Genomic DNA, 26,525 nt, shown 5'->3' on the forward strand with positions numbered 1-26,525 from the left:
ATATCAACAAAATTGAGAAATCTTAAGCTAGACTGACCAAGAAAAAAAATAGACTCAAAATATTAAAATCAAGAATGAAAATGGAGACATTACTAACAAGCTTAAAAAAATTAAAATGTATTACAAGAGAATACTATGAACAGTTGTATACCAACAAACTGGAAAACCTAGATGAAATAGACAAATTCCTAGAAAAACACAATTTTAACTGACTCCAAGAAGAAATAGAAAACCTAAAGAGAGCTATACAGCAAGTAAAAAGATTGAATTAGTTATTTAAAAATTTCTGACAAAGAAAAGCCCAGGTCTGGATGGCTTCATTAGTGAATTCTACCATGTGCTCAATGAGGATTTTAATACCAGCCCTTTACAAGAAATGTAAGAATAGTGGACACTAACTTCCCAACCCATTCTGTGAGGCCAGTGTTACCCTATTAGCAAAATTAGACAAAGACATCACAAGAAATGAAAACTGTAGAGCAATATTCCTTATAAATACAGATGCAAAAGTGCTCGACAAGATACTAGCAATGTAGTAACCAAATCCAGCAAGTTAAAATAGGGATTATATACCATGGCCAAGTACACTTTGTCCCAAGTACGAGAGATTGGTTTATCATACCAAAATTAGTCAGTGTATGTACCATATGAATGGAATATAGTAGAAAAATCATATCATATCAATAGATAGAGAAAAAGTATTTGACAAAGTGAAACATCCTGTATGATTAAAAACACTTAACAAATTAGGAATAGGAGGGAACTTCCTCAACCTAATAAAAGGCATCTATGAAAAACATCATGCTGAATAGCAAAAGCCAAAAGCATTCCCCCTAAAGTCAAGAACAGGACAGGATATCTCTTCCTGCCACTTCTATTCAACATTGTACTAGCGGTTTTCGCCAGGGCAATTTGGCAAGGAAAGGTAATGAAAGTCATCCAGTTTGGAAAGGAAGAAGCAAAACTATCTCTATTTGCAGATGACATTATCTTGTATGTAGAAAATCCTAAGGAATACACACACACATGCACACACAACTAGCAGTAATAAAGGAGTTCAGCAGTAGGAGTGAAGTCCTTTGGGAAACAGTGAGCCACTTTGGGAAACAGTTTGGCATTCCCTCAAAACATTAAGGCTAATTCCACTCCTAGGTATGTACTCAAGAACTGAAAACTTGTACACTAATTTCACAGCAGTGTTATTATAAATAATTGCCAAAAGGTAGAAACAACCCAAATGCCCATCAACTGATTAATGAATACATAAAATGTGATATGTCCATGCAATGGACTATTACTCAGCCATAAAAAGGAATTGAATACTAGTACATGCTACAAGATGGAAGAACCTTGAAAATATTACGCTAAATCAAAGAAACTAGACAGAAAGGCTACATGGTAACATGAATTCATTTATATGAAATGTCCAGGTTATGCAAATCGGTAGTGACAGTGGTTTCCAGGGGCTGGGGCAAAAGATAGGAAATGACAACTAATGGGTATGGGCTTGCTTTCTGGGGTGATAAAACTGTTCTGAATTACTTAGCCATCATTAAAAAACACCCCTTTGAAGTTACTATCTTTGTGACCTTAAACAATAACAATAAACATCATAACATAAATGTACAGTGCTAATTATGTGCTGTCTTGTGCTAATCCCACTACAACCTACTGAAGTAGGGATATTATTATCTCCAAGGGGGAAACCTATTACAGAGAAGCCAACAGGTTACTTGATGTTTCAAACCTTATTTCTACACCTCTGTGTGGAATAATTATCTTCTAAGGTTTAAGAGGATTAAATGAGTTACCGTGTAAAGCCCCTTACTTAGTACATTGTTGGTGCATGGTACACATTCAGAAAATGGATCATGTTTTAGTCTGAAGTGGATATTGTGTGGCACATACATTTTTCATGTAAAAGTGTGTTATGGTGTTAATAGTGTATAACATTTTCCTTTGTTTTTGGACACAGGACCCCCTGGACCAGTTGTCCCTGCACCTGCAGGCTACCCAGGAGGCTTGCCTGTGGGATACTACAGCCCACAGCATCCCTGTGCCTTCCCCTCATATCAGCTACCTGGTGGTATTCATCCTATCCAGTACCAGCCTGGCAAATATCATATGCCAAATCAGCCTGTTCCAATAACATGGATGCCAGGGCCTGTTCTTATGCCAAACTGTCCTCCTGGTCTGGAATACTTAACCCAGGTACTCCACACAAATCCAAATAATTTTCTGATGAAGTGTGACTGGGGATCTGACAAAAAGAGATCTGAAGCTGGATAGAGTGGATGCAGGTGGTGGGTCAGTGATGACAGTGGTCCTGTTTGTGAGACCGTAGGAATGGTAGTACTGATTTCAGAAATGTGAAGGGAAAATGAGTGCAGGGATGTATTTGGTGGAATCAGTACAGCTTTCTAAAGGATGTATGCTGAATTTTAAGATATGCAAGGTGTCCTGTGGAAGGCAGTTTAAGAAACAGGGAAAACTATCAAAGATGCTGATTGAGGTGTTATTTGCATAGAAGTAAAGAGTTAACACCAAGAACAACAACATGAAGAACACCAGACCAAGAGTGAGTCACTGAGTGTCTCCTCCCATCCCTTTTTCTCATTGCCCACAATTTTCATTAGCCACTCCTGCCACCCTCCAAACATAAAATGTCAATAAAAAGAGGAGACTTACCAAGGGTTCTCTTCAGGCCAAATTCAGAGATCCCCTTCCCACAACACAGTGAATTCTTATTTCCCATCTATATAGATGTTCGGAAGCTACCAGGATATCCTGATCAGAAACTGGGGCAGTATGTCTAATCCATGTACCAAATGGTATCGCTTAAAACCACATGTCAGAGACTCAAAAAAATTGCTTAATGAAAATAAGATGAAGCTGGTACTGGAGTCCTTTAGAACCTATTGAATCATGTTTGGTTTTAGAAAAAGATGTTGAAATACATTATAAGCAAGGGACTTGCCAGTTTTCTTAGTTTGCCAAGTTTTTTCATTTCTTCTATTACTCTGACAGGAGTTAAATGAATATATTTTATGAATTCTGTTTTCTCTTTCAGGGATGTTTTGAATTAAAAAAAATAAGTGAGAAAAGAAACAAAACAAACAGGTGTGGAGCCAGACAAACCCGGTTTTAAATTCTACTCATACTCCCTCTTCATTGCAACCTTCAGTAACTTTCATGACCTGTTGGTGCTTGAATTTCCTTATCAATAAAATAGTACTAGCAATACAGACCTTATTGGGTTGTTAGGAGAATTTTTCAGGAGCTAAGGTTTATAGTGCGCCTACTATTTTGGGCACACAAGGCCATCCAGTGGGTGGCAGCTTGTGGATATTATTAGTTAAAATACCTCATATGCAAACAGAAGACAGAACCAGTCATTTGCTTTATCATTTTCCTTATCCTACCTAGCCTTTTTGCAATCTCCGATATAGATTCCATGAATCATTATCAGACTGTCAAGATTCTGGAGCATTCAAAGTAGCAGGATTATATTATTTCTAGAGTATTGGCTTGGCCAGTGACCCTACCAGTTTGTTAGAGAACTGATCTATAGCAGCCATAGAGTCTCATTGGACAAACTTCTTTTACATTAACAGGCATTATTTCTTTAGAATGTTTTGCTCAGCAGCGGATGCTTTTATCAGCAATGAATATTTTTACTTTGAGTTCTAGATTTTAACATTCTGGATTTTTAAAGGAACTGTGGACCTCCTTAGTGACCACTTTCGGCATTTTATAAGACAGATTTAGACCTCCTTACCTGATTGTGTTTTCGTATAAGAAAAAGGTTTTCATGAAGGAAGGATTATATCTTCCCTATACCCTCTTGTAATCAATTACACCACAAAATATTTATGTCTAGTTATTTTTGACTTTCTTTATTACCACATTCATGTACTTTTTTATTAGCTAAAGTATTCAATGACTATGGTGAAATAGGACATTTCAGGCAATATTCTGGGCTCAAGGATTAGGAATGATCTATATCATCTAAAATTATATAGATATAATTACTCTGTCCTCAAAGAAGTTTCTTCTTTTCTGCTGTAATATTGTCCAGTAATATCAGGTGCTGAGCCCATCAAACTGTCTTTAGAGTGGTTCCTAAGTGAAGTGAAGGCAGAAGTTTATCTAGTGATGTTCCCAACACCCTTTTCAAGAGATCCCATCCCAGAATGTTTCCTCCCCTTTGTCCTAATCCTAATCACATGCTTCCAGCCTTGTGGACCCTCATTAAAGTATGCACCTAGGGAAGCCCCTGGCATTAGGACCTCAAATGAATGGAAATCAGTGTGTTAACATCTTCCAGAGGTACCTGTGAAAATAATGTAAAACGATACTACTGTGTGAGGCCCCTGGCTGATTTGCTCTCTGTAAACCACTGAGAAAGTAGCTTCCTCTATGGCTGGTCCATGTTAAACCGTCCCAAACTTCCTGAGCACCTCCAGGCTGTGAGTTCAGTGAGTGACAGACATGTCAATGAGATCAGTGAGTAGGGGCCGAGCTAGAAACAATCTGTGTCAACACAGCTTCTTCTAGATGCTGTTACTGTAGTAGGAAGATTATTTTCTGATGCACCAGGCAACTGTTTATCTTTTTTTTTTTTTTGCACCTGTTTATCTTTTACAATAGAACTGAAGAAAAGTGGTATTCCTATCTGGACAGCTCTGCTAATTTCACTTGATAATTTTTTTATTTCGTTCAATTTCAAAAAGATATTTTGGTGCCAATTAATACATTTTTATACCTGTCTCATCAGCTTCTTTTCTAGCGCTGATTTGATTTAATTCTGTTATTTCTATTTTTCCTAATTGCTTTGTTCTATCCCAACAGTTGGACAACATACACGTCCTTCAGCATTTTGAGCCTCTGGAAAGTATGTATAATTTTGTAGTGTTCAGCAGTATTTGAATCAGGTGGAAATTTGCATTACCCAATGATCATTTCTTAATGAGTCAAAGAGAAAGGACTATCTTCTTCTACCCTTTTTTCAAGAAAGTAATAAAGGGAATTGTTTTGTATAATTGTATCTATTTATGTACCATACCTAAGTTCTTAGACTTGAAAAAGACTTACATATTATCTGGTCAACTCCCCCTTCCCACCCTATTCTGCATATTCATCTTCCATGGAAGAGGAAGAGAAGGAACCAAGAGACTAAATGAGTTAGCCAGGGGCACCATAGTCAGCTGGTAGAGCTGGAAATAGAATCTAAATCTGCTAAGTTCTAGTCCAGTGCCCTTGCTTTAGAAGTAAAAAGAAATCACAGTAAGCATGCTGTTTGATCTCAGTTCATCCTCACTGGATTACTGACCTTCTCTTTACCACCAGATCTGCATATTCATTTGACCACTACGCAGAGCCTGAGTCTTCTTGGTTCGTTTTCCTATTTGCAATTAGGAATGACCCCTAACCATCTCAGTATCTTTCTTGAGCTGACTACTTTATGGTAAAACGTGTACTTTTATTTAAATGGTTTCTTTATTAAAGTTTTCTAAATTCGGGTACTCCAGGAATATAGTTTTAGTCTTTGCATTTATGTGGAAAAGTTTTAAAAATCATTTTTACTGACCTCCTTAAAAGAAATGTTTTAAATGTTCAAAATTACCAAATATTTATTGGGCATCTGAATTATTTCGGTGTCCTAATCAATGGTAATATTTCACTTTAAATTTTTAAAAAGCTGTTTTGCTTTAAGCCCCTAAGAAATACTACAAAAGGACTTCTCAGGGCCCATTTTAACTGCTTTTAATTTAAAGTGTCTTTCTCATTTTCTTTTATAGTGATGACATCTTTTGAAACTAATAATAGATATGATATTAAAAACAACCTGGACCAAATGGTTTACATCGTAACTGAAGACACAGACGACTTTACCAGAAATGCTTATCGGACACTAAGGCCCTTCGTCCTCCGGGTCACCGACTGTATGGGCCGAGAAATCATGACAATGCAGAGACCTTTCAGATGCACCTGCTGTTGCCTCTGTTGTCCCTCCACCAGGCAAGAGGTCAGAGAATGCAGGTCTTATCCCTGGTTTCTTCCTGATCCAAGTCTTCACAGCACAGTTGTGCTCCTTCCAGAATGACACAGGAGGGGTTTTCAGAGAGTGAGGAGGAAGGAGGCCACATCATCTCACCCAAGGAAAATCACAGAGGGCTTTTTCTTGTGGGTTCTTTTTTGTCTTCTGGTGCTAGTTGGGGGGTCAGGCACAAATTAGGGTTATTTATTCGGTGACCACAATTCTATCAGTTGTGTCTACTGAGTTGGAAATGTATCTATGACCTACAACAGAAGTTACACACATTTGTCTAAATGTACCTACGTATCCGCAGATAAGATGTCGCTAGACATCATCGAATGCTTTTAGAATTGGAAGAGACCTTAGATGACTTTGCACTCCCCATCGCAGTCCACACCTGGCCACAGATAAAGAAGGGGTGGCTCAGAAAGATGAAGTGCCTGATGAGGGTGTTACAGTCCCCCGAGTGCCAGACCTAGAGAGCAGGTGTTCTGAGTTACAGTTGGCTTCCTCTTCTACAACCCGTGCAGCTCTAGGAAGGTTGTTTGCTGCAGGGAAAAGAAGCAGCTTTAGCGAGAGGTCCACCAGAATTTTGAATTCCAGATATGTCACCTACTTAAACTGTGCAATTTACTTAACTTCTTTGGGGCTCAGTGCTCTTGTACATAAAATATGCACAACAATACCCCATGGGATTCCTGGGATATTTAAAAGACATGGTAAGTGCCAGCACTTACTAAATGTTAATTTATTTACAACCTTCTCTGTGTTTTGATTTCCTATAAGATGGAAGTAATAATAGCACCTATCACACAGGATTGCTTTGAGGATCAAATAGTAAATAAATGTTAACTGTTCATTACAGTACCGGACAGATAGTACAGTGCTCAGAGGATGTTGTTCCCAGGTATCATACGCCTCTCTCGTTACTATTTTTGTAATAATAGCCTGATATTTGAGATGAATCTTCACCTTTACTCCTTAGTCCTTTTCGATATACTAGGAATTCTTCATATTCATGAGTTGGGTTTTCTTCTCAAATGAATTTTTTTTTAAGTAATTTACTTGTATACAGTTTTTATTTATTTTTTTAGCTCTTAGGACTAAACTTGTGTAAGATCTTAATCCTAGGCAGCTTTCAAATTTATATGCTTATGTATATGTGTGAATGTATATATATGAACAATAACATCTTTTTTTTTAATAATATCTTGATTTGACAGTTCATGAAGCTATGTAGTACTGCCCCATGATGAGACGTAGTAGACTCAAAACTCTTAGAAAAGTGTATATGACGCCAGAAAAGCTACCAGTAGAACTTTAACTCTGGCCTCTTACTAAGTAATTTAATTTTGTGACTCTTGTTATTATTAAATATGAAAATCTTAGTTCTTCACAAAGAAATATTGTAAAGATGCTTAGCTAAAACAGGGCAGTGGACAGTTTTGAAACTTTTTAATATGGCTTTACATATCTGTTCACACATTCTGTTGTTTTCACAATACTCAGTTTTCAGGGCGCCTGGGTGGCTCAGTCATTAAGCGGCTGCCTTTGGCTCAGGTCGTGATCCCGGGGTCCTGGGATCGAGTCCCGCATCGGGCTCCCCCTGCTCTTCGGGGAGTCTGCTTCTCCCTCTGCCTGCCACTCCCCCTGCTTGTACGCTTGCACTCTCTCTCTCTGTCAAATAAATAAATAAAATCTTTTAAAAAAATATTCAGTTTTCAGAATGCCTCTTTTTCTATTTTCTCTTATAATTGTCAAGTCTGAGATTCGAATCTAAGAAGTTCCCTTGCTACTTTGTCATGAATTGTGCCAGAAGACATGAGACACCTAGAGCAGAGACAAAGAACTTCACTACAGCACAGTAAACAGCATGAGTGTCATGTAGTTGGTGTAGGTCCCCGTGCCCCCAAGTTCTATAGGGTTGGCTCAGAGGAGCCCACGCAGATGCTGCATACAGCTGAGCAATTCTGAGCTTGGAGAACTGTCCATTTTTGCAACAAGCAGCCACTTTGTTCCAAAGGGAAATGTCACCTCAGCTCTCAAGGCTGTTCCGACCTACAACCCTAAGAAAGAGCCTGGGTTAAAAAGGAAGGTTCTCTACCAGTAACAATTCTTCTAGTCCTGGAAAGACTTAAGAGCACATCTGGGTGGTGTGTACGCCTACAGGTATATATGTAGCATCCTTCCCTCTGTCACTGCTTCTTTGCAGCTGGAGGTGCAGTGTCCTCCCGGTGTCCCCATTGGCTTTGTTGCGGAACACTGGAACCTGTGCAGGGCCGTTTACAGCCTCCAGAACGAGAAGAAAGAAAATGTGATGAGAGTGCGCGGGCCTTGTTCAACCTACGGCTGTGGTTCAGATTCGGTTTTCGAGGTAAACAAATATAAAAATGACACTTTTACTATTTTTTCTACATGTACTAACAGACCTTAAAATCATTTGGCTTTAGACTGTTCTTTAATGTGAATGAATAAAGTAGAATGAGGAAAGAGTTATTGGTGACATCAAATCATTTTCAAATTATTGTTAGTGGATTACTTACTATTTTCCAAAGTATGAGCTACTTTTTTTTTTATTTCAGTGTTTGATAAAGATAAGAAGTAACCATTTAAAACACTAAACCCGAAAGTAAATAGCATGACTGAGTCCATTTATTTATTCTTGGTCGTATTTAATTCACCATTTTTACCACAGATTTGCAGGATTGCAGGTCCTGATTAACAAAAATACCTGACATATCACAGAACATATGGGGCACCCTGAGATTGTGTACATTATTTGCATGGTAGAAGTTGTCTGTGTCCTTAAGAGATAGGATAACACTGATAACATGGATAAAACTCATAATAGGTTATAACATTTTCTCAGGAAATCTCTTGTTTTGCCTCTATCTCAGTATCTACAAAATGAGTGCTTATTATCCTACGAATCTGACAAAGGAGATTCCTAGAAATGTTTCCTGAGCTTCTTAGAGAAACCTTGAATGCCTTGTAATTCAGGAAGGCTCATTATCTAAAGTTGCTCATTCAGATATTTTCTATGATACCCAATAAACTTTTTTTTTAGTTCTTCAAGCATTGCTTATTTATTAAAAGACCATTGTAGTGAAATAAAAAATGTGGATAAGCCAAATTTTAGGAGCAGGTGTATAGAATCATTCTGATCACCAGAAGTTAGTATTTGGGTATTTTCCCTCTGGCAAGTGCCAGAATCCCCCTTTTACAAGCTAAAGCCCCTCAGGATTCTGACATACTTTAGGAAGTCAGGGTGGATTTGGCCCACAAAAACTTGAGTGATTATTTGAAGTTTGTGAAGTACGTAGAACTATGCTTCCTTACTTTTGCTCGTGTGTTTCCCTAGACTGTAGAGACTCCCTTCCAATCCCCAATTCCTACCCTTCACTATATGAAAAAGAATTTTGGAATCAACTCAAATCGTACCTCCCTAATAACTCATTTGAGGATGAAGAAAGAGCACCAGCCCGAGAACTGTCCGCTATACCCCAGCTCAGCTATTCACCAGTTGCAAGGCACTTTATCCTTCTTGGCCATAATTCCCTGTTACTTTACAGTAATTTATTACTTTATAGTAATAACTACCTTATTACTATATTAATTTCCTGTCCTGTATTTATGCTGTCATAGTGTAAACTGCTTCTAAGTAGAAGAATGAAGTATGTATTATAATATTTTTCAATCCTCATAAAGTCATATTCTTATCTTTCTAGGTCAAATCCCTTGATGGCGTGTCCAACATTGGCAGTATTATTAGGAAGTGGAACGGTCTGTTATCAGCAATGGGCGATGCTGACCACTTTGAAATTCACTTCCCGTTAGACCTGGATGTGAAGATGAAAGCCATGATTTTTGGAGCTTGCTTCCTCATTGTAAGTCTTTTGCTTTTGAGTTGTCTTGAGAGAATCACTCTTTATTATGAGATGCAGTGTAGTGTAATAGAAAGGCAGTAACCTTTGAAACTAGGACAGTGTCTGTCTCTACCACTTACTAGTTACGTGTTTTGGAAAGTGGTTAGCACTTCCAGGCCTCATTCGCCTTACCTATAAAATGGAGATAAAAATACTTATATTTTTCAGGGCACTGAACATTAGCTATCATGTGAGTAGAGGGGCCAGAAGAGTACTTGGAGAATATGGGGCATCCAGTGGGTATACTTGTCCTCATTGCCTATTGTTTGTTTTTCCCATTACTTAAAGATGCCTATCCTATGACTTCATAATGAAATAAATAACTCTAAATATGATGTCCTTTCCCTCCACCCCACTGCCTCTCTGTCAGTGGACCCCTTGGTGTTGTATCTTCCTTAGATTTATTAGGTACAGCTCCCTTGCTGTATTACTGACTGATCAGTGGAAATAAAATGGATATATTTACCTTAAAAATGTAGCTAACATATTGCAGTTGGTATATTTAACATATTTAATATTGATTGTTAAGCTTTTCTTCCTTTTAACAACGAAAATTTAGCTAGTCAGTACCCCCAAATGGAAATGTTATTGGCTACCAACAGTTCCAAGTCTGTAATTGCTGGTCTTCATGTTAGATCCTCTTCATAAAGGTTTTATTAGATTTTTTTATCCTTAACTAGAATGAGGATCATCTGATAAATTATAAAGGATAGTACTTTATGCATTGCATCTAATTATGTATGTATCTATACATGTACAGTTATCTTTCTCTCTCTCTATAGTATGTATTATATATGTATGTTTAATTCTTTTTCTAATTTCAGGACTTCATGTATTTTGAAAGATCTCCATCACAACATTCATCAAGATAGATGGACACAGCAAATCAGCAATTATGGCTAGTAAAAAAATTTAGAAAAGTTGGATCAGGCTTACAATCCCCTCAATTATTTGCAAATATATGTATCTGCTTTTGCAGATTATTTTCACTGGTTATTAGCTCTAACAGGCTAACAGTGTAAGGGCAAGAATACAATCTAAATATGTTTCAATTGATTATCAGTTCATTTGTCCTCTTGGTAGACTAGGAGTTCACCTTGAAAAAGCTATGACTCATTAACCAAGTTACAATACTGCCATTAACCACATTACAATGAGCTTCAAAATGCTTTACCATGACATAAGGGAAAATGAATCCGAGAGCTCTCACATTAATAGGTCATGAAATGGTGAGCTTTTTAGAGCAATCTTTGAGATAGAGTAATATAGCTATTATCCCTAACCCTGTCCTACCTCTCCTACCTCTTGTCCTGTTACTGAAGACAAATTTGATTCCAGGTGAAAAGAATGATACTCTTGATATTCAAAAACAAGAAGGAAGGCAGACGGAAATTCTATGTGTTTATTGTACAAGGAAAAATTTACTTGTGCATATGTATCAAAACCTTGTTTTGCAAGTTTCTAAGTTTCCATGAAAATTTTGATTTTATTTCCAAATCAAACATGGTTTATTTTTTTTTTTTTTATCATAGGGTTTATATTTTTCATGCATACTCCCTCATTCACTAGCATGGTCAGTCAGGACTTGCTTGTATATGGAGTCAGGGTCAGACTATCAGGAAGAGGTGACAAGGACCACAGCCAGTCTAGCTCTCTGAGCAACTTAGAGACATCAGCGCCCTTATAAGGAGCTTGCATTTAATCCATTTCATCTCTCTTGGTCACAGATGCCTTATATAAAAAATATGTTTGGTCAAATCTCTAAGAATGCCTTTTGAACCTTTGTATATCATTTGATGTGACACAGAGAAGATAATTGTTTGTTTTTTTTTTTTCACTTTTCAAGAAGATCCCTGATAATCACCCTATTTATCTAATACCAGGAGTTAGAGTTTTGTTTCTGAATTTTGAAATATGACATTCTGTGTAGCACTTTGTAAAAGCAAAACCTACAAATCTTGACATTGTCTAATATTTCTTAGCTGCTTTTTATTTAGATGATAGATAAATCTGTATCTATGCAAAGAAAATAATAAAACCCAGCAAACATGCTACTTCTCTGCGAACTATAACTTACCAGTAAAATTATGTAGGATCACCATAGAGTACAAACGTACTTATTTTTATTGGCTAGTTAAAAGCATAGTGTATTACTGAATAGACTCTGATGAATCAACCTGCCTCTTCTGCACTCTACCTTCCTATCTGGACATGGACTGTGTTCCTTCAACACAGCCAGTATATTGAATGAAATGTATTCTCCTTGCTAAGTAAAACAAGCCTGAGTGTTCTCAGATGGGATTATTCAGAAATGAGGGCCTTTGCCCACACTTCCTCTTGAAGTCAAAGAAAGGTGCTTCATTTTTAAATTATATTTATCTTTTCATGGTAAAGTTGTTTTACTCAGTTTCTGGTAATTTTTATTTTTAGGTGCTACTACTAGCTTTAAAAAAAAATATAAAACTGCTGCTTTCTAGAAAAAAATAATTACCTTATATTTGAAAATATAATTGCAGTCTTAGATATACATATTATTTCTTATAATAATGTTTGACATTTTATATATGAAATCAGACAAATAGTATTGAGAAAGTTTATCTCTATAAACCTCCTTTTTATTTGCCTATACCCCTACATCCCAAGACCTGCTGCATAATACTAAAAAATATATATTATTTTTAACATATGACATTTTAAATTTGTTTAAAGTTTTTATGGTATTAAGTTGTCTCTTACAGTTATAATTCCACTTTCTTTAAAAGTAATACTGTATGTCTTGCGGCACCTGGGTGGCTCAGTCAGTTAAGCGTCTGCCTTCGGCTCAGGTCGTGATCCCAGGGTCCTGGGATCGAGTCCCGCATCGGGCTCCCTGCTCAGTGGGGATCCTGCTTCTCCCTCTCCCACTCCCCTGCTTGTGTTCCCTCTCTCGCTGTGTCTCTCTCTGTCAAATAAATAAATAAAATCTTAAAAAAGTAATACTATGGTCTTATATTTTTATACTATGGTTCATATTATAATTTCTATATTTCCTAATGGTATTTCATTGTGTAAAATTTATCAGATACACTAAAAACAAAAGCTACTCTGAAATCTGCATGTTTTCATGCTTCATCATATTGTTTTGGGCTTTTAAATAAATATAATATGGTTTATAGTAAAATACTGTCTTACTTTTTGACTTGTAATTGAGTCTTTGCTATAGACTGAATGCTTGTATCCCTCCCCCCACCCCAAACTTATGAATTACCCCAATGTGATGATGTTTGGGTGGTGTTAGGTCATGCTGGTGGGGCCCTCCCTCATGAACAGGATTAGTGTCATTATAATCTGCCAGCACCTTGATCTTGGATTTCCCAGCTTCCAAAACTGTGAGAGTTAAATATTTGTTGTTTAATCCACCTAGTCCACAGTATTTCTGTGTAGTTGTCCAAACGGATTCAGACAGAAACTGGTACTGGAGAATTGAGGGTGCTGCTGTAACAAATACCTAAAAATGTGGAAGCAGCATTGGAACTGGGTAATGGGTAGAAGCAGTAAGCATTTTGAGTTGCATTCTAGAAAAAGCATAGATATTTTAACAGAACTTTAAAGATGATTCTGGTGAGAGTTCAGAAAGAAAAGAGCTGTAGAGACAGCCTTGGTGTTCTTAGAGAATAGCTAAGTAATCCTGACAGGATGTTGGTGGAAACATGAGTGCTAAAGGCCATTCTGATGAGGCCTCAGATGAAATTGAGGAACATGGTATTGGAAATTTGAGGAGAAGCCCTCTTTATTATAAAGTGACAAAGAACTTGGCTGAATTATGTTCTTGTTCTCATGTTTTGTGGAACATAGAACTTGCAAGGGTGAAACTAGATGTTTAGCTGAAGTGAGTTCTAAGCAGAGTGTTGAAGGTGCAGTTAGGCTTCCTCTGATTGTTACAGTAAAATGCAAGCAGTGAGAAATGACTTAAAGACAGAATTGTTAAGCAAAAGGAAGCAGAACATAAAGACTTGGAAAATTTTCAGCCTATCCATATAGCAAAAAAACGAGAACACTGAGGGTGTGGCCAAGGTACTGATAAGGAGATCAGTATGAGTGAGCCTTCTTAACAGAAGCCAGGAAACTATTCTCCAGGACAATGGAAGAAGACCCTGAAGGCAAGTCAGTGGTCAACAGAGCCACTTCTCCCATTATAGGCCTGTATTGCAAGGGCTTAGGGGGCTGAGTGGTTCAAAGGAAGGGCCTTCAATACCTGTGGGGCCTTTCTGCATGCTACCTGGCCCTACCTCACATGGGGGGCTCTGCTCTCTACACTCTCTTGCCATGCTCCTCTGCCGCCCCAGCTGTGGCTCTGGTAGGCCCTGGTATGGCATAGGGCTCCAGTGGCCACCTGTCCAGAGGGTGCAGTCCATGTGGCCTATCTCTATTGATGCTCATAGTGCATAGGTCAAGGGGGCATGGCTGCCTTCACCTAGATCTCAAAGGACAGGGCCATCTGGGAGAGCTTCGGGTTTTGAACGCCAGTCCTGGAGACCCACAGGGCCCAGGCAGAGAGTCTCTGCAGGGAAGGCCATTCTGCTGAGCCCTGTGGGTAACATGGCCATCCCAATGGGCCCAAAAGACAGAGCACTGAGTCAAAGATTATTCTTGAGCCTTAAGATTTAATGTTGTTTGTGCTGCTTGGTCTTGGGCTTACCTGAGACCTGTCACTCCTTTCTTCTTTCCTATTTCTCTCTTTGGGAATGGGAATGTCTGTCCTGTGCCTGTCCCACCATTGTATCTTGGAAACATAATTTGTTTGGTTCTGCAGGTTCATAGATAGAGAGGACTTTGCCTCAGGATGACTCAGACCTTGAGTCTTACCCGTATCTGATGTAGATGCAACTTTGGACTTTCAGACTTTTGATGCTGGAACAAGTTAAGACTTTTTGGCTGTTAGCATGAAACGAATGAATTTTGTCCTGAATAGGGGTGGAATGCCATCAACTGAATGTCTGTGTCCCCCAAAATTAATATGTTGAAATCTAATCCCCTAATGTGATGTATTTGGAGGTCAGACATTGGGGATGATCAGAAGATGAGGGTGGAGCCCTTATGAATGGATTAGTACCTTTTATAAAAGAGAAGGCAAGGAGTTCCCTTCCACTTCCCACCAAGTGAGGACACACTGAGAAGGCATCCATCCATGAGCCAGGAAGTGGGCTTTTGCCAGACACAGTCTCTGTTGGGGCCTTGATCTTGCTTGGACTTGTAGAACTGTAAGAAATAAATTTGTTGGCTTATAAGCCATCCAGTCTATAGTATTTTTGTTATAGCAGCCAAAATGGACCAAGACAGTTTTTTTATTTTTAACACTTTTCTTCAAAGGGATTTTTGAAGGAATTTCCTATTAATTATCAATCAGGTTCCTTCAGGCTCCTTTTTTCTTATATAAGTTTAATTCCAATAAAGTCATTTTTGTAGTGTTTTATAGTAGTGACTGGCTTTCTGATATAACCAAGTTATTAAATGCTTATTTCTAATTCACTTAAGGCCCATTTAAATTTTAAGTATGATTTCGAGAGCAGTATATCATGCAGGAAAGCTGCCAGAACTTATAACTGTCAGTGAAGGATGCATTTTAAAACAATTTTAATGACCAGATTTCCCCAAAATTATACAAAAACCTGGTTAACAGACTAATTTTCTAGTTGAATTTTTCAGCCAACTGGATGTTAAATTAAGTTCAAGTTTAGAATGAGCAATGATTCCAGGAGATGGTATCCTGCTCTGCTGGGATAGCTGGCTACTTTTTAGTACCTGCTGCCCCCCACCGCAGTGTTTAAGGTTTAATTTAACTTATATTGAAAGATGCAAACTTGGAAAATCCATAGATATGGATTTAATAAACTAATAACAAATTCAACTTTTTGGCTAGTGAAACTAACATTGAAAATGGATCTTTCCCAAATTTGGTTGACCTTCACAGAAGCTGTTCCCCATTTATTTGCCTCTAGACATCTTTAATTGTAAATCCCAGAAAAGAGAAAAACAGAATGATACATTCCAAGTGTAAAGTGAGATAGCTTAGTATTATACATGATAACACTTAGCATGCTTAATAATAGCACCTGGTAGGCATTCACTCAGTATCTGCCTGATGAATAGCAATGCAATCAGTGGCTGTATTTCTGAAATATTTATTATAGTAACCAGTAAAAAGTTTTACCATTTAAAAAATATACCCCTCTCTCCACTATTTCATTCTATTAATAATTGAGCATCTACTAAATTCAGGCATTGAACTAGTTCTGAAGGCAGAGGGAAATGCAAAGGTAAAAAATACAGTTATTACCCCTCAGGGGTTCACAGGCTAATGAATGCGACAGACTTTTAAACAAAATGCACATCTTTGAGGACCACATGGACATGTGTTCAATGGGATGTTGGCACACTCAGTAGAGACCATGTCACTCGCACCTTCTCAGGTGCTATATAATATATTTCTGTCCTGTTTAATCAGATAGTTTAGGCTGGCTGGTTGTGTCATTTGCCCAGGTACACTTCCTGGCACTGCTGGAGGTTAATAAGATGCATTTTACAGTCTTGTCTGCAAGCTGAATGCATGGTAAATACAATTGAAAAGGTCAATTTAGCAAATTTTCATCAAGCAAAGCAGGGATTGATTGTTTATCACAGTTAAACACAGAGCCCGAGAGAGTGGTACATCTGAGATCCTCAACAAATATTTGTTGAATGTGTGAAAATAGTTCTAATATGTGTATGACTCTGTGCTAGGTGTTAAAGGACACAGAAATGAAAAGGTAGTCCTCTATCCCTCAGCAAGGATAAAGCAAGAAAGTATGCAATTACAGCACAAACTTAAAGAATTATTGCATAAAATAAAAATTATTTTGTTTGAAAATATATATTGAAAATATATATTTTTCAGAGGAAGAAACAAACTTCATCAAGAGGTAATAGAAAAAGGTGGGGTGCTAAGGAGTTTTCCCCTCCCTGTTGTAATTGCAATGAAGGAAAATTGAAATGTTGGATAAAAGGTGAGAAACATAACAGCTCCTGGAAGATAGCACAGCACGTGCAAGAGCATGTAGAGTTGCCCAGTCTCAAATTCCAACTAGAAATCTGATCAGGCAGCCTACTCTCCTCACTCCGTTTTCCAGTTGTCCAGACTGGATTGGTGGTGAGTATGGCTGGGTGGTGGGTGTGGCTGAGGTAGGGTAGGTGCTAAGGTTGGGGTGGTGGTGCCTCTTCACATAATATCTAAACAAAATGTAAACAGCAAATTCTAAGACATTCTGTAATTAGCTAACTTAAAGGTTGCCCATTAAATTTTCTTGCCGTTCTTAGTTCTGCTGCTTCTCAACAAGGGAGCCAGTCATATGAACTCATATAACTTTGAGATGTGTAGTTGCTGGGTTTACCTCAAGATTCAATTCCAGGGTAGATGGATATGCATCTGGGCACATATGGAGGAAAAACAGACTAATAATCATGAGACAGGTGGTATAATGTGATCAACTAACTATGATGATGATGATAATGATGATGACGATCATGATGATGGTAGCAGCTAACTCTTTCTAGTGCTTCCTATATTCCAGGCACCATACTGGTTGTACGGACTTTCTATACACTAACTCATTCAATTCTCATAATCCTGTGAGATAGATTATTATAATAATCCTGATTTTACAAATGAAAAAATAAAAAGAGATTTAGGTATCTTGCACAAAGGAACCCAACTAGCTTATGTCCACAAAACCATTATTTGAAGGTGGCCCCAGAGGCTACATTCTAAACCACTATGCCCTGTGCTTCTTTAATCTCTGTGTCATATGTGGTTTGTCATTGTGTGTTAACTCAGAAATATAGGGAAACAGAAATAGAGGAAGATGGCGGTATGTTACCTCATGGGTTCTCTCAAGTTGAGGATTATGGTGGGAAGCCCATGAGGCTCTGAGGAGTTTTGTCTGAGGGTATGTTCTCTCCTAGAGGTGTGCTTTTGCTTCTGCTATATCCCAGTGGTGTTTCCGATCGAAGACCACTTTTATGCTATTCTGTCAGTTCGGTGCTTCCCAACTCATGTATGCATTTTAAATAGGAAAACCAAAACAATGAGGATAAGTCTTGGTTATAGATCCTCAGTAAGCAATTTTTTCTAAACCTACAGCACAAGCCCAAACAGTCAAACTTTCTCTTGAGCTCTGTTTGCCAGTGGTGAATTTTTTTCTAGTTCAGCCTTCACACTGGGGTGTGTCTCTTCAAAAGTTCCCATTTTATTGGTAGTCTCTGTTCCAATACTACAGCTTTGCTTAAGCTCATCGCTCATCTCCCGTCTCATCTTAGCAGGAGAAATCTAAGCCACGGTCAATAACGATTGGTAACTCACTCCTCTCTGGGATGCCAGAGAAGGTGTCAGCCTGTGTTTAATAGTCAGAGATTTCAGACTGTGCCTGATTTTGACCTCTAGTAAATTCTCTCACTCTCTTAGGAGCTACACTCTGCATTTACATGGCTTTTGGTTATACTTTAGCTAGACTTTGTAGGTATGCTATAGCAAAAGGGTTTTAAGATGATCTTGGCAACATTGCCAGCAATGGAAATGATCTATTTTTTTTAACACACAATTTTATTATAAAATAAAATATTCAGGGAATAATGCTTTAACATAAACACAAATTTTAAAACAATTTTGAACTTTTATATTATTACTATTTGTTAGACCTAATGTACAACTAAATTTTTACTTTCTATTTGGAATGACGTATATTAGTTATCTTTCTATCATATTATTGAATTCCAGATTCTCTTAAAATATGTTTAATGTTTCTAATGCTGTTGTTAGATAAAAAGAGATTCATCTAAAATGATGTCACCTCTTCTGCAATCCAGGCTCAGATAAATTTATTTTGGAAAATTATAGAAACAATCCTTTCCTTGAGTAGTGTTAACATGTTTGCTCAAATTGTCTTAGCTAATAGCTATTCAACATAATTTGAGTTTTAATTCTTTTCACTATAACTGTTAAAAATAAACAGAAATTAGTTTTTAGAATTCTTGATTATGCAGGAATAAGCCCATAGAAACGGAGAGAAGCAATTTGAATGACAAAATATTCATCTAGTTTCCCTCCTCCTTGTCAGTCTGCCATAGGGGGCAGCACCAGCTCATGGGCTCTTCCGTAAACTATGCTCTTTTTTTTTTTTTTCTTCAGCCAAGAATATATTGGTACTAATCTAGAAGTTTTAATGAATAGCATCAAAGGATTTTGGAGTTAGAAGGGGCACTAAGGACTATCTGCTCTTCACTCTAGATATAAATGAAGGAATTGAGAGAGGCCCAGATAGTGCCCAAAGTTACACCATGAATTCGCACTTAGAACCAAAAGTTTCTTTCCACCTCACCAAAAATTTAGCAGTGATTTAAAACATTGTGATGCAACATCTTTCATAACACTGGAATTCTAGCAATTAAAAAAAAAAACTGTTTCAAATGATTCTAATGTTCTAAATCAATTTCTTAAAGTTTATTTTATTAATAAATTCTCTCAACCCTCCAAACTTTCTCCCCAAAACAAATATCCCCTCATTTGAAGGTTGGGGGGCAGTGTGTTAGGGCCAGGCCCCTAGTGTTAGGCAGACTGAGGCGCTGGCGTGGAATTTCAGTACATCTGAGCGGGTGGGGCCTGGTGTTGTTGCCTGTCCCTTACGTCAGCCTGGCCCTCAGGCCATGGGGGTGGGGTTGGAGTGGGAGGCCCTTGTGCAAATGCTGAGGTTCCTTCGTGTCAGCTGTCTGGTGTGAGCCAGCACCGGTCTCCTTTTCTTGCTGGAGCCAGAGACAGTGTAGTGGGACACCCTCTAAGGCTCCTCTGAAGCACAGGCCTCGCTCGCCCCGCATCCTTCCACACCCCTGTTTGGTAGTCTGGCTCTGGTTATCTGGGGGGCTCTCTGGGGGGCAGGCTGGGGGGCAGGGGCTGGCTCCAGATGAATGAATGAATGAATGGATGGATGATGAATGGGTGGGGGCTCCTACTGGCAGGCGCGCGGGCCGTCCCTGCATCATCGCCCTTTCAGGGAGGCACTTTCCCCCCACGCCCGGCCTCGGCCTCCTGGAAGGGAGTAGTAAACTTCACTTTCCTGCAGCACCCGCTCCGGACCAAGAAACCGGAAAGCGGTCCCAGCACGAGGGCTAGGCTTACCGCCTGCCGCCCCCACGCCCCCGGCCCAACCCACAGGATGGGCCACAGCAGCGTGAAGGACGTGTCGTAGCGCACTGAAACAAAGTGTTCAGACACCAGTCTGAGCGGCCATGCAGGGCTGCCTCTGCCAGGGAGAGCGGCAGCAGCTGAATATTTTGTTTTGCTTTTATTTGGTTTTTATCAGAAACGCAAGGGCAGATGCCACAAAGCGTGGGAAAGGAGTACAAAGGGATGGCAAATATCTTTCTTTTTTTTTTAAGATTTTATTTATTTATTTATTTATTTATTTGACTAGGGATGGCAAATATCTTTTTTTTAAGATTTTATTTATTTATTTATTTATTTATTTGACTAGGGATGGCAAATATCTTTTTTTTTAAGATTTTATTTATTTATTTATTTATTTATTTGACTAGGGATGGCAAATATCTTTTCTTTTTAAGATTTTATTTATTTATTTATTTATTTATTTATTTGACTAGGGATGGCAAATATCTTTTTTATTTATTTATTTATTTATTTATTTGACTAGGGATGGCAAATATCTTTTTTTTTTAAAGATTTTATTTATTTATTTATTTATTTGACTAGGGATGGCAAATATCTTTTTTTTTAAGATTTTATTTATTTATTTATTTATTTATTTATTTATTTATTTATTTGACTAGGGATGGCAAATATCTTTTTTTTTAAGATTTTATTTATTTATTTATTTATTTGACTAGGGATGGCAAATATCTTTTTTTTTTAAAGATTTTATTTATTTATTTATTTATTTATTTATTTGACTAGGGATGGCAAATATCTTTTTTTTTAAGATTTTATTTATTTATTTATTTATTTATTTATTTATTTATTTATTTGACTAGGGATGGCAAATATCTTTTTTTTTAAGATTTTATTTATTTATTTATTTATTTATTTATTTATTTGACTAGGGATGGCAAATATCTTTTTTTTTTTAAGATTTTATTTATTTATTTATTTATTTGACTAGGGATGGCAAATATCTTTTTTTTTTTTTTAAAGATTTTATTTATTTATTTATTTGACTAGGGACGGCAAATATCTTGAAGCGGGCTTACATTCTCCCCTAGGCATAGGCACACAAAGAGTCAGGCAGGGGATAAGAGAGGAGCTGGGTGTTTGGGCTAGCAGTCGCCAGGTGCAGAAAGGGGGGGACTGAGGGTCACATTGTTTCATAGCTCCTAACTTATGCCCTGCCCCTGGGGATCCTGGGATCCTGCTCCTACCCGGCCATTGCGTTCAATAGCCCGAGGACAGGAACGCTCCTGACGTTTCAGTTGCTTCCACAGTTACTCCTTAGGGTTTACAAGACATTTTCTAAGAATAACTCCACAGGAAGCTGGAGGGGCTGCGGAGAGGCCCGGGCAGAAGTCACTGAGAAGTCGCGGGCCGGGCATGGCGTGCAGTCCATGAACGCGTCGAGGTCCGCACTCCGGGAGCTGTCCCAGGGGCAGGCGTGGTGCCTGGCACCTGCTCCCGGGCCCCGGCGCCCAGCAGCGCCAGCTCCAGGCCCAGCACCAGGAGCTGCAGCAGCTGCGGGAGCTGCGGGAGCTGCGGGAGCTGCGGGAGCTGCGGGAGCTGCGGGAGCTGCGGGAGCTGCGGGAGCTGCGGGCTTGGAACCACGGCGCGGATCCGGCGGCCGCTGCCCTCTGTGTTCTAACGTTCTACCTCACTTTTGAGCACATACTTAGTCTACCTCAATAAACCAGAGGAATTTCACAAAAGTCTAACTATAAAGAGGAAAGTAAATTACTGTGTTACCACAGCAACAAAAACATTTAAAATGTTTGTCATGGGTAACATAGAAGTTTATATATTCATCTATTCATCCACTGATACAATGTATATGTCTGTGTATATATATGTATTATATTATATATTTGTGTATATATGTACTTGTAAAAGACTATTATTTGTTGTTCGCTCGATTTTCCTGCTTTGAAGAAATGTAATTGTCAGTTCAAAAGGAGTATCAGTCAGGCAAAGACAATAAGGCCATTACCTTAAGTAGGGAAAACTAATACAGCTAATGGAAAATTGAGCACAACTCTTGCCTAGATATGACCTAGTGTAGCTACCTGTTGGCCTGACAGATGACAGACAGATGACATGGCTGGATGGGGAATATTTTATTCAGGAATCAGATATATGGGATGACAGTCAGCTATATTGCTGGCAACTTTCAGTGTCTATTTTATCCCCTTCAATTTCTTCCCTATTATTTTCTCTACTAGTAAAAAAATTCTATTTTTCTCTGCATTTCATATGTTTGCATATCTCTCCCCATTCTATTTGGCTTTGTGATTTTCTGTTTATGACATATCATGCCACTAGTTTGAGATGTGGTCACAGGACCTGCCTCGACATGGAAATCAGGGAGAACTTAACACTGTTTTCTTCACTGATAGCTCTATAACTTTCAAAGGGAAACTATATATTGCTGGTGTTTTGAGAGATTACTTTGTGAATGAAATTACGTGTGAGATAGACACAGGAAGGAAATACAAATTTTTTTTTTTTTTTCTGATAAGGCTATTTTAAGGACATGTGGTTTTCCCTGGCAACAAAAGGTTTGCAGAATGGTGTAGAATCAGAATTACCCTGTCCGTCTCAGGCAGAGCTGGAAAACCAGAGGGATCCCTGGGAGAGGCTTGCCCCTATAAAATATACCCCACAGAAGAACTAGGAATGTGCACTTTCTGCAAGGCAAGCTGCCTCCCCAAAGAGACACAAAATGACTGGACGGAGCCACTTAGGCCCAGTTCCTTTTTCCAACTCGGTGGCTGGGTTAGTCATTCCTGCTCTCTGAGGCAAGCGCATGAGGGGACAGAATGGCCCGAGTGCTCTCTACGGCCACTGCCATTACATGGGTATGTCAGGACAGGAATACGATTGTCGTAGAGGCTGTTTTGTCTTCTTCCATCTCTCTTCCCCTTCTCCCCTTATGTTATGTAACCCCCAATTTCACTGATTTACAGTGAAGCCTGAAAGAAACACAACATTTCCCTGAAGTGGTGACATGACAAAGTTCTGTTCCATTAAAAGTGAAGCATGCCAACTTCTTTAAAAGATAACTGACACATATATTGGTTTCTCATTGATTCTCTCCTCCTCCCTTTATACTTGGCCTAGGAAACGAACCATGAGAGACGATGGACACTGAAAAACAAACTGAGGGTTCTAGAGGGGAGGGGGGGTGGGAGGTTGGGTTAGCCTGGTGATGGGTATTAAAGAGGGCACGTTCTGCATGGAGCACTGGGTGTTATGCACAAACAATGGATCATGGAACACTACATCAAAAACTAATGATGTAATGTATGGTGATTAACATAACATAATAATAATAAATAAAAAAAACAGATCAAGTCTTTGTCAGTGGATACCTCTGGAAAGTAGAATTGGGGGAGTCGTCTTTATTTTATTTTATTTAAAAATTTTTTTAAGAATTTATTTATTTATTTGACAGAGAGAGATACAGCAAGAGAGGGAACACAAGCAGAGGGAGTGGGAGAGGGAGAAGCAGGCTTCCCGCAGAGCAAGGAGCCCAATGTGGGGCTCAATCCCAGGATCCTGGGATCATGACCTGAGCTGAAGGCAGACACTTAACGACTGAGCCACCCAGGCGCCGCCCCCCCTTTTTAAAAAGATTTTATTTATTTATTTGACAGAGAGAGACATCATCTTTATTTCAGATATTTCTTTATTGCTTGAATTTATTATAATAAATATTAATTTCATAACTTAAAATATTAAAGATAAACTTTTAAATGTTTCCTATAGATGGCCCTCCCTAGGATGCTATATTTTAGGCTATAATTTAGGACTTCCTAACTTTTGAAGGAACATTAGCATCATTGGGAGCTTTTCTTAAATTGCAATGTAGGGGACCCACTCCTCTTTCCTGCCCCTCCACACTGATTTCTTTTTCTTTTTTTTTTTTTTTAAAGATTTAATTTTTTTTTATTTATTTGACAGAGACACAGCGAGAGAGGGAACACAAGCAGGGGGAGTGGGAGAGGGAGAAGCAGGCTCCCCGCAGAGCAGGGAGCCCGATGCGGGACTCGATCCCAGGACCCTGGGATCATGACCTGAGCTGAAGGCAGTCGCCTAACCAACTGAGCCACCCAGGCGCCCAACACACTGATTTCTTTACTCTGCGGTGGGATCTAGGTATGGGATCTGGTTGGGATCCAAAAGTCTCTTAGGTCTTTGTTGTGTGTAGTGCAGGATGAGAACCAATGGACTTCGTCACCAACTCCTCACTGGGGCACATTAGTGTCACCTGGAATGCTTTGAAAAACCCTGAGTCCTGACTGAATCTCAGAGCAACACCTCCAGAATCTGGAGTTCCTCAGGTGGTTCCAAGGTGCAGCCAAGCTTGGGAACAGCTGTTACTGCCCAAAAATCTTTTGGAAACTTTCTTCCAATTTGCAAGTAAGCTAATAAAAAACTTTTTGTTTTATCTATGTCTTAGCCAAATGAATAGGGTTGCTAGATGAAATAAATACAGGATGCCTGGTTAAATTCAAATTGCAAATACCAATTTTTAGTAAAAGATTGTCCCATGCAATGTTTGAAACTTGCACACATAAAAAAAATATTCATTGTTTATATGAAAATCACATTTAATTGGACTTCCTGTATTTTTACTTGTGAAATCTGGCAACTCTACAAACAAAATACAAAAATCACTGAAGAGTACTTTAGACCCGCTCTGTATGTAAAGGAGCTTTAAGAAGATTGAATACTTGCGGTGCCTGGGTGGCTCAGTCGGGTAAGCAGCTGCCTTCGGTTCAGGTCATGATCTCAGGGTCCTAGGATGGAGACCCCCCCCACCCCCCGCATTGGGCTACTTGCTCAGCGGGGAGCCTTTTTCTCCCTCTGCCCCTCCCCCGACTCCTGCGAACGCGCACTCTCTCTCAAATAAATAAATAAAATGTTAAGGAAAAAAAGAAGATTGAATACTTAAGGAAGAAGCAAAGAGAGATCACCTTGCGAATGCCCAGTAAAACAATCTACAAATTGTCATTACTTATCTCTCTTCCCCAATATTCCTAGATTTTTAACTGGCTCAATTCCTTTGCTGATTTCCCTGACCCAACTCAAAAATAAGCAAATAACTCCCCAACCCCACTCCTATCTCTCCCACTCCACCCTTAATCCTTCCTTCTTTCAGCCAACTAAGATTTTGATCATCTTTTTTTCTGAACCACACAGAAAAGATTCTAAACCAAGGAAATGCAGAGTTGGATTGGCTTGTGTATGTGTGAGTGTGTTTGTGTGTGTGTTGTGCCCTTAAGACTCTTTTTTAAAGGTATCATCCTGTTTTTATTCATGTGGGAATGTAACCTTCAGGGTATATCCTGTCAGTGTTAAACTAGGAATTTAGATAAATTTATCTCCTAACTGCTGCTTTCAGTGTCAGCTTCAAACATAAACCAGAGTCTCCTTCGGTAGATGGTCTATTGCAAAGAAAGAAGTACTATTACCTGTACCAACTTGAAAACTCTGTTGCCTAGAATTCGTTATTGACCACACAAATCACCACTATAGATAACAAATATATGATAAGGGAACAACGAAGGCTTACACTGTGACAGTGTCCAATATTCAGTTGGGGGTGGGGAAGCATGTATCCAGCAAGTATTAGATGTTTTCTGGAGAGACATGTGGTGTATCAGAAAGAGTGTCCAAGATGTTCTGGGGCGCAGACTTTGCTTTGAGCCTAGCAGCTGCCCTTGCTAATTAAGTGACCTCAGGCTAGAAATGAAGATCTCGTGCTCCTCCACTTTTGCATCTGTAAAATTAAAACCATAATGTCTGACTTGTTTTGATAAGTGTTTTATTTATTTATTTATTTTTTTGATAAGCGTTTTCATAAGAATTCCAATGAGATAATTATGTGGCTTGGACTGGACTATTCCAAACATTAGCAATTTTACTAGGTAAAAGAAAAGAAGGAAGAGTAGGAACAGGGTTTGTTTTGCTCTGCACAAAGAAATCTAGCCGGACTCTAGTACAGTCTTTTCTGCATTATCAAAGCATACTGACCCAGAAATACCCTCAAGGGATAAAAGAAATGCCAGTTAGCAGGCCAACTGTAAGCACTGATTTTTCTAAGGAAAAAGAAAAGATGAAAATGCCAAGCCACAAGATTAGCCCCCTTAGAGGTTCCTGGAATCCTGAGTGGGGATGGTGGATTTCTTAAATAATCATGTTCCCTTCTCTTGGTTAGATGGAAGCATTAAGTCATCTGACCCAAGGATGAGTCATAGGCAAACTTACGGGAAGATTCCCAAAGTCTGAGTGGTAAAGTAAGTGAAATGGAAAAAATGTGTATGGATGCCAT

At 38.7% G+C, this 26,525-nt stretch overlaps 1 protein-coding gene across 3 annotated transcripts in view; it reads left to right on the forward strand.

Annotated features, from left to right (window-relative positions):
• The window catches only part of PLSCR4 (phospholipid scramblase 4), a 128,456-nt gene extending 115,514 nt beyond the window's left edge, over positions 1–12,942 (forward strand). For all 3 annotated transcript variants that reach the window (XM_064586692.1, XM_064586684.1, XM_064586690.1), the window contains 6 exons: positions 1,976–2,211; positions 4,852–4,894; positions 5,802–6,028; positions 8,253–8,414; positions 9,769–9,927; positions 10,791–12,942. In XM_064586692.1, coding sequence (XP_064442762.1) covers positions 1,976–2,211; positions 4,852–4,894; positions 5,802–6,028; positions 8,253–8,414; positions 9,769–9,927; positions 10,791–10,838 — 875 coding nt within the window. In that variant the 3' untranslated portion in view covers positions 10,839–12,942. The remainder of the gene's footprint in view (positions 1–1,975; positions 2,212–4,851; positions 4,895–5,801; positions 6,029–8,252; positions 8,415–9,768; positions 9,928–10,790) is intronic.
• Positions 12,943–26,525: the final 13,583 nt, after the last annotated feature.

This window comes from Mirounga angustirostris, unplaced genomic scaffold (genome assembly GCF_029215605.1).
Source record: "Mirounga angustirostris isolate CCGP_5_RB_7025 unplaced genomic scaffold, mMirAng1.0.hap1 SCAF_1, whole genome shotgun sequence".
Classification (NCBI taxonomy): Eukaryota; Metazoa; Chordata; class Mammalia; order Carnivora; family Phocidae; genus Mirounga; species Mirounga angustirostris.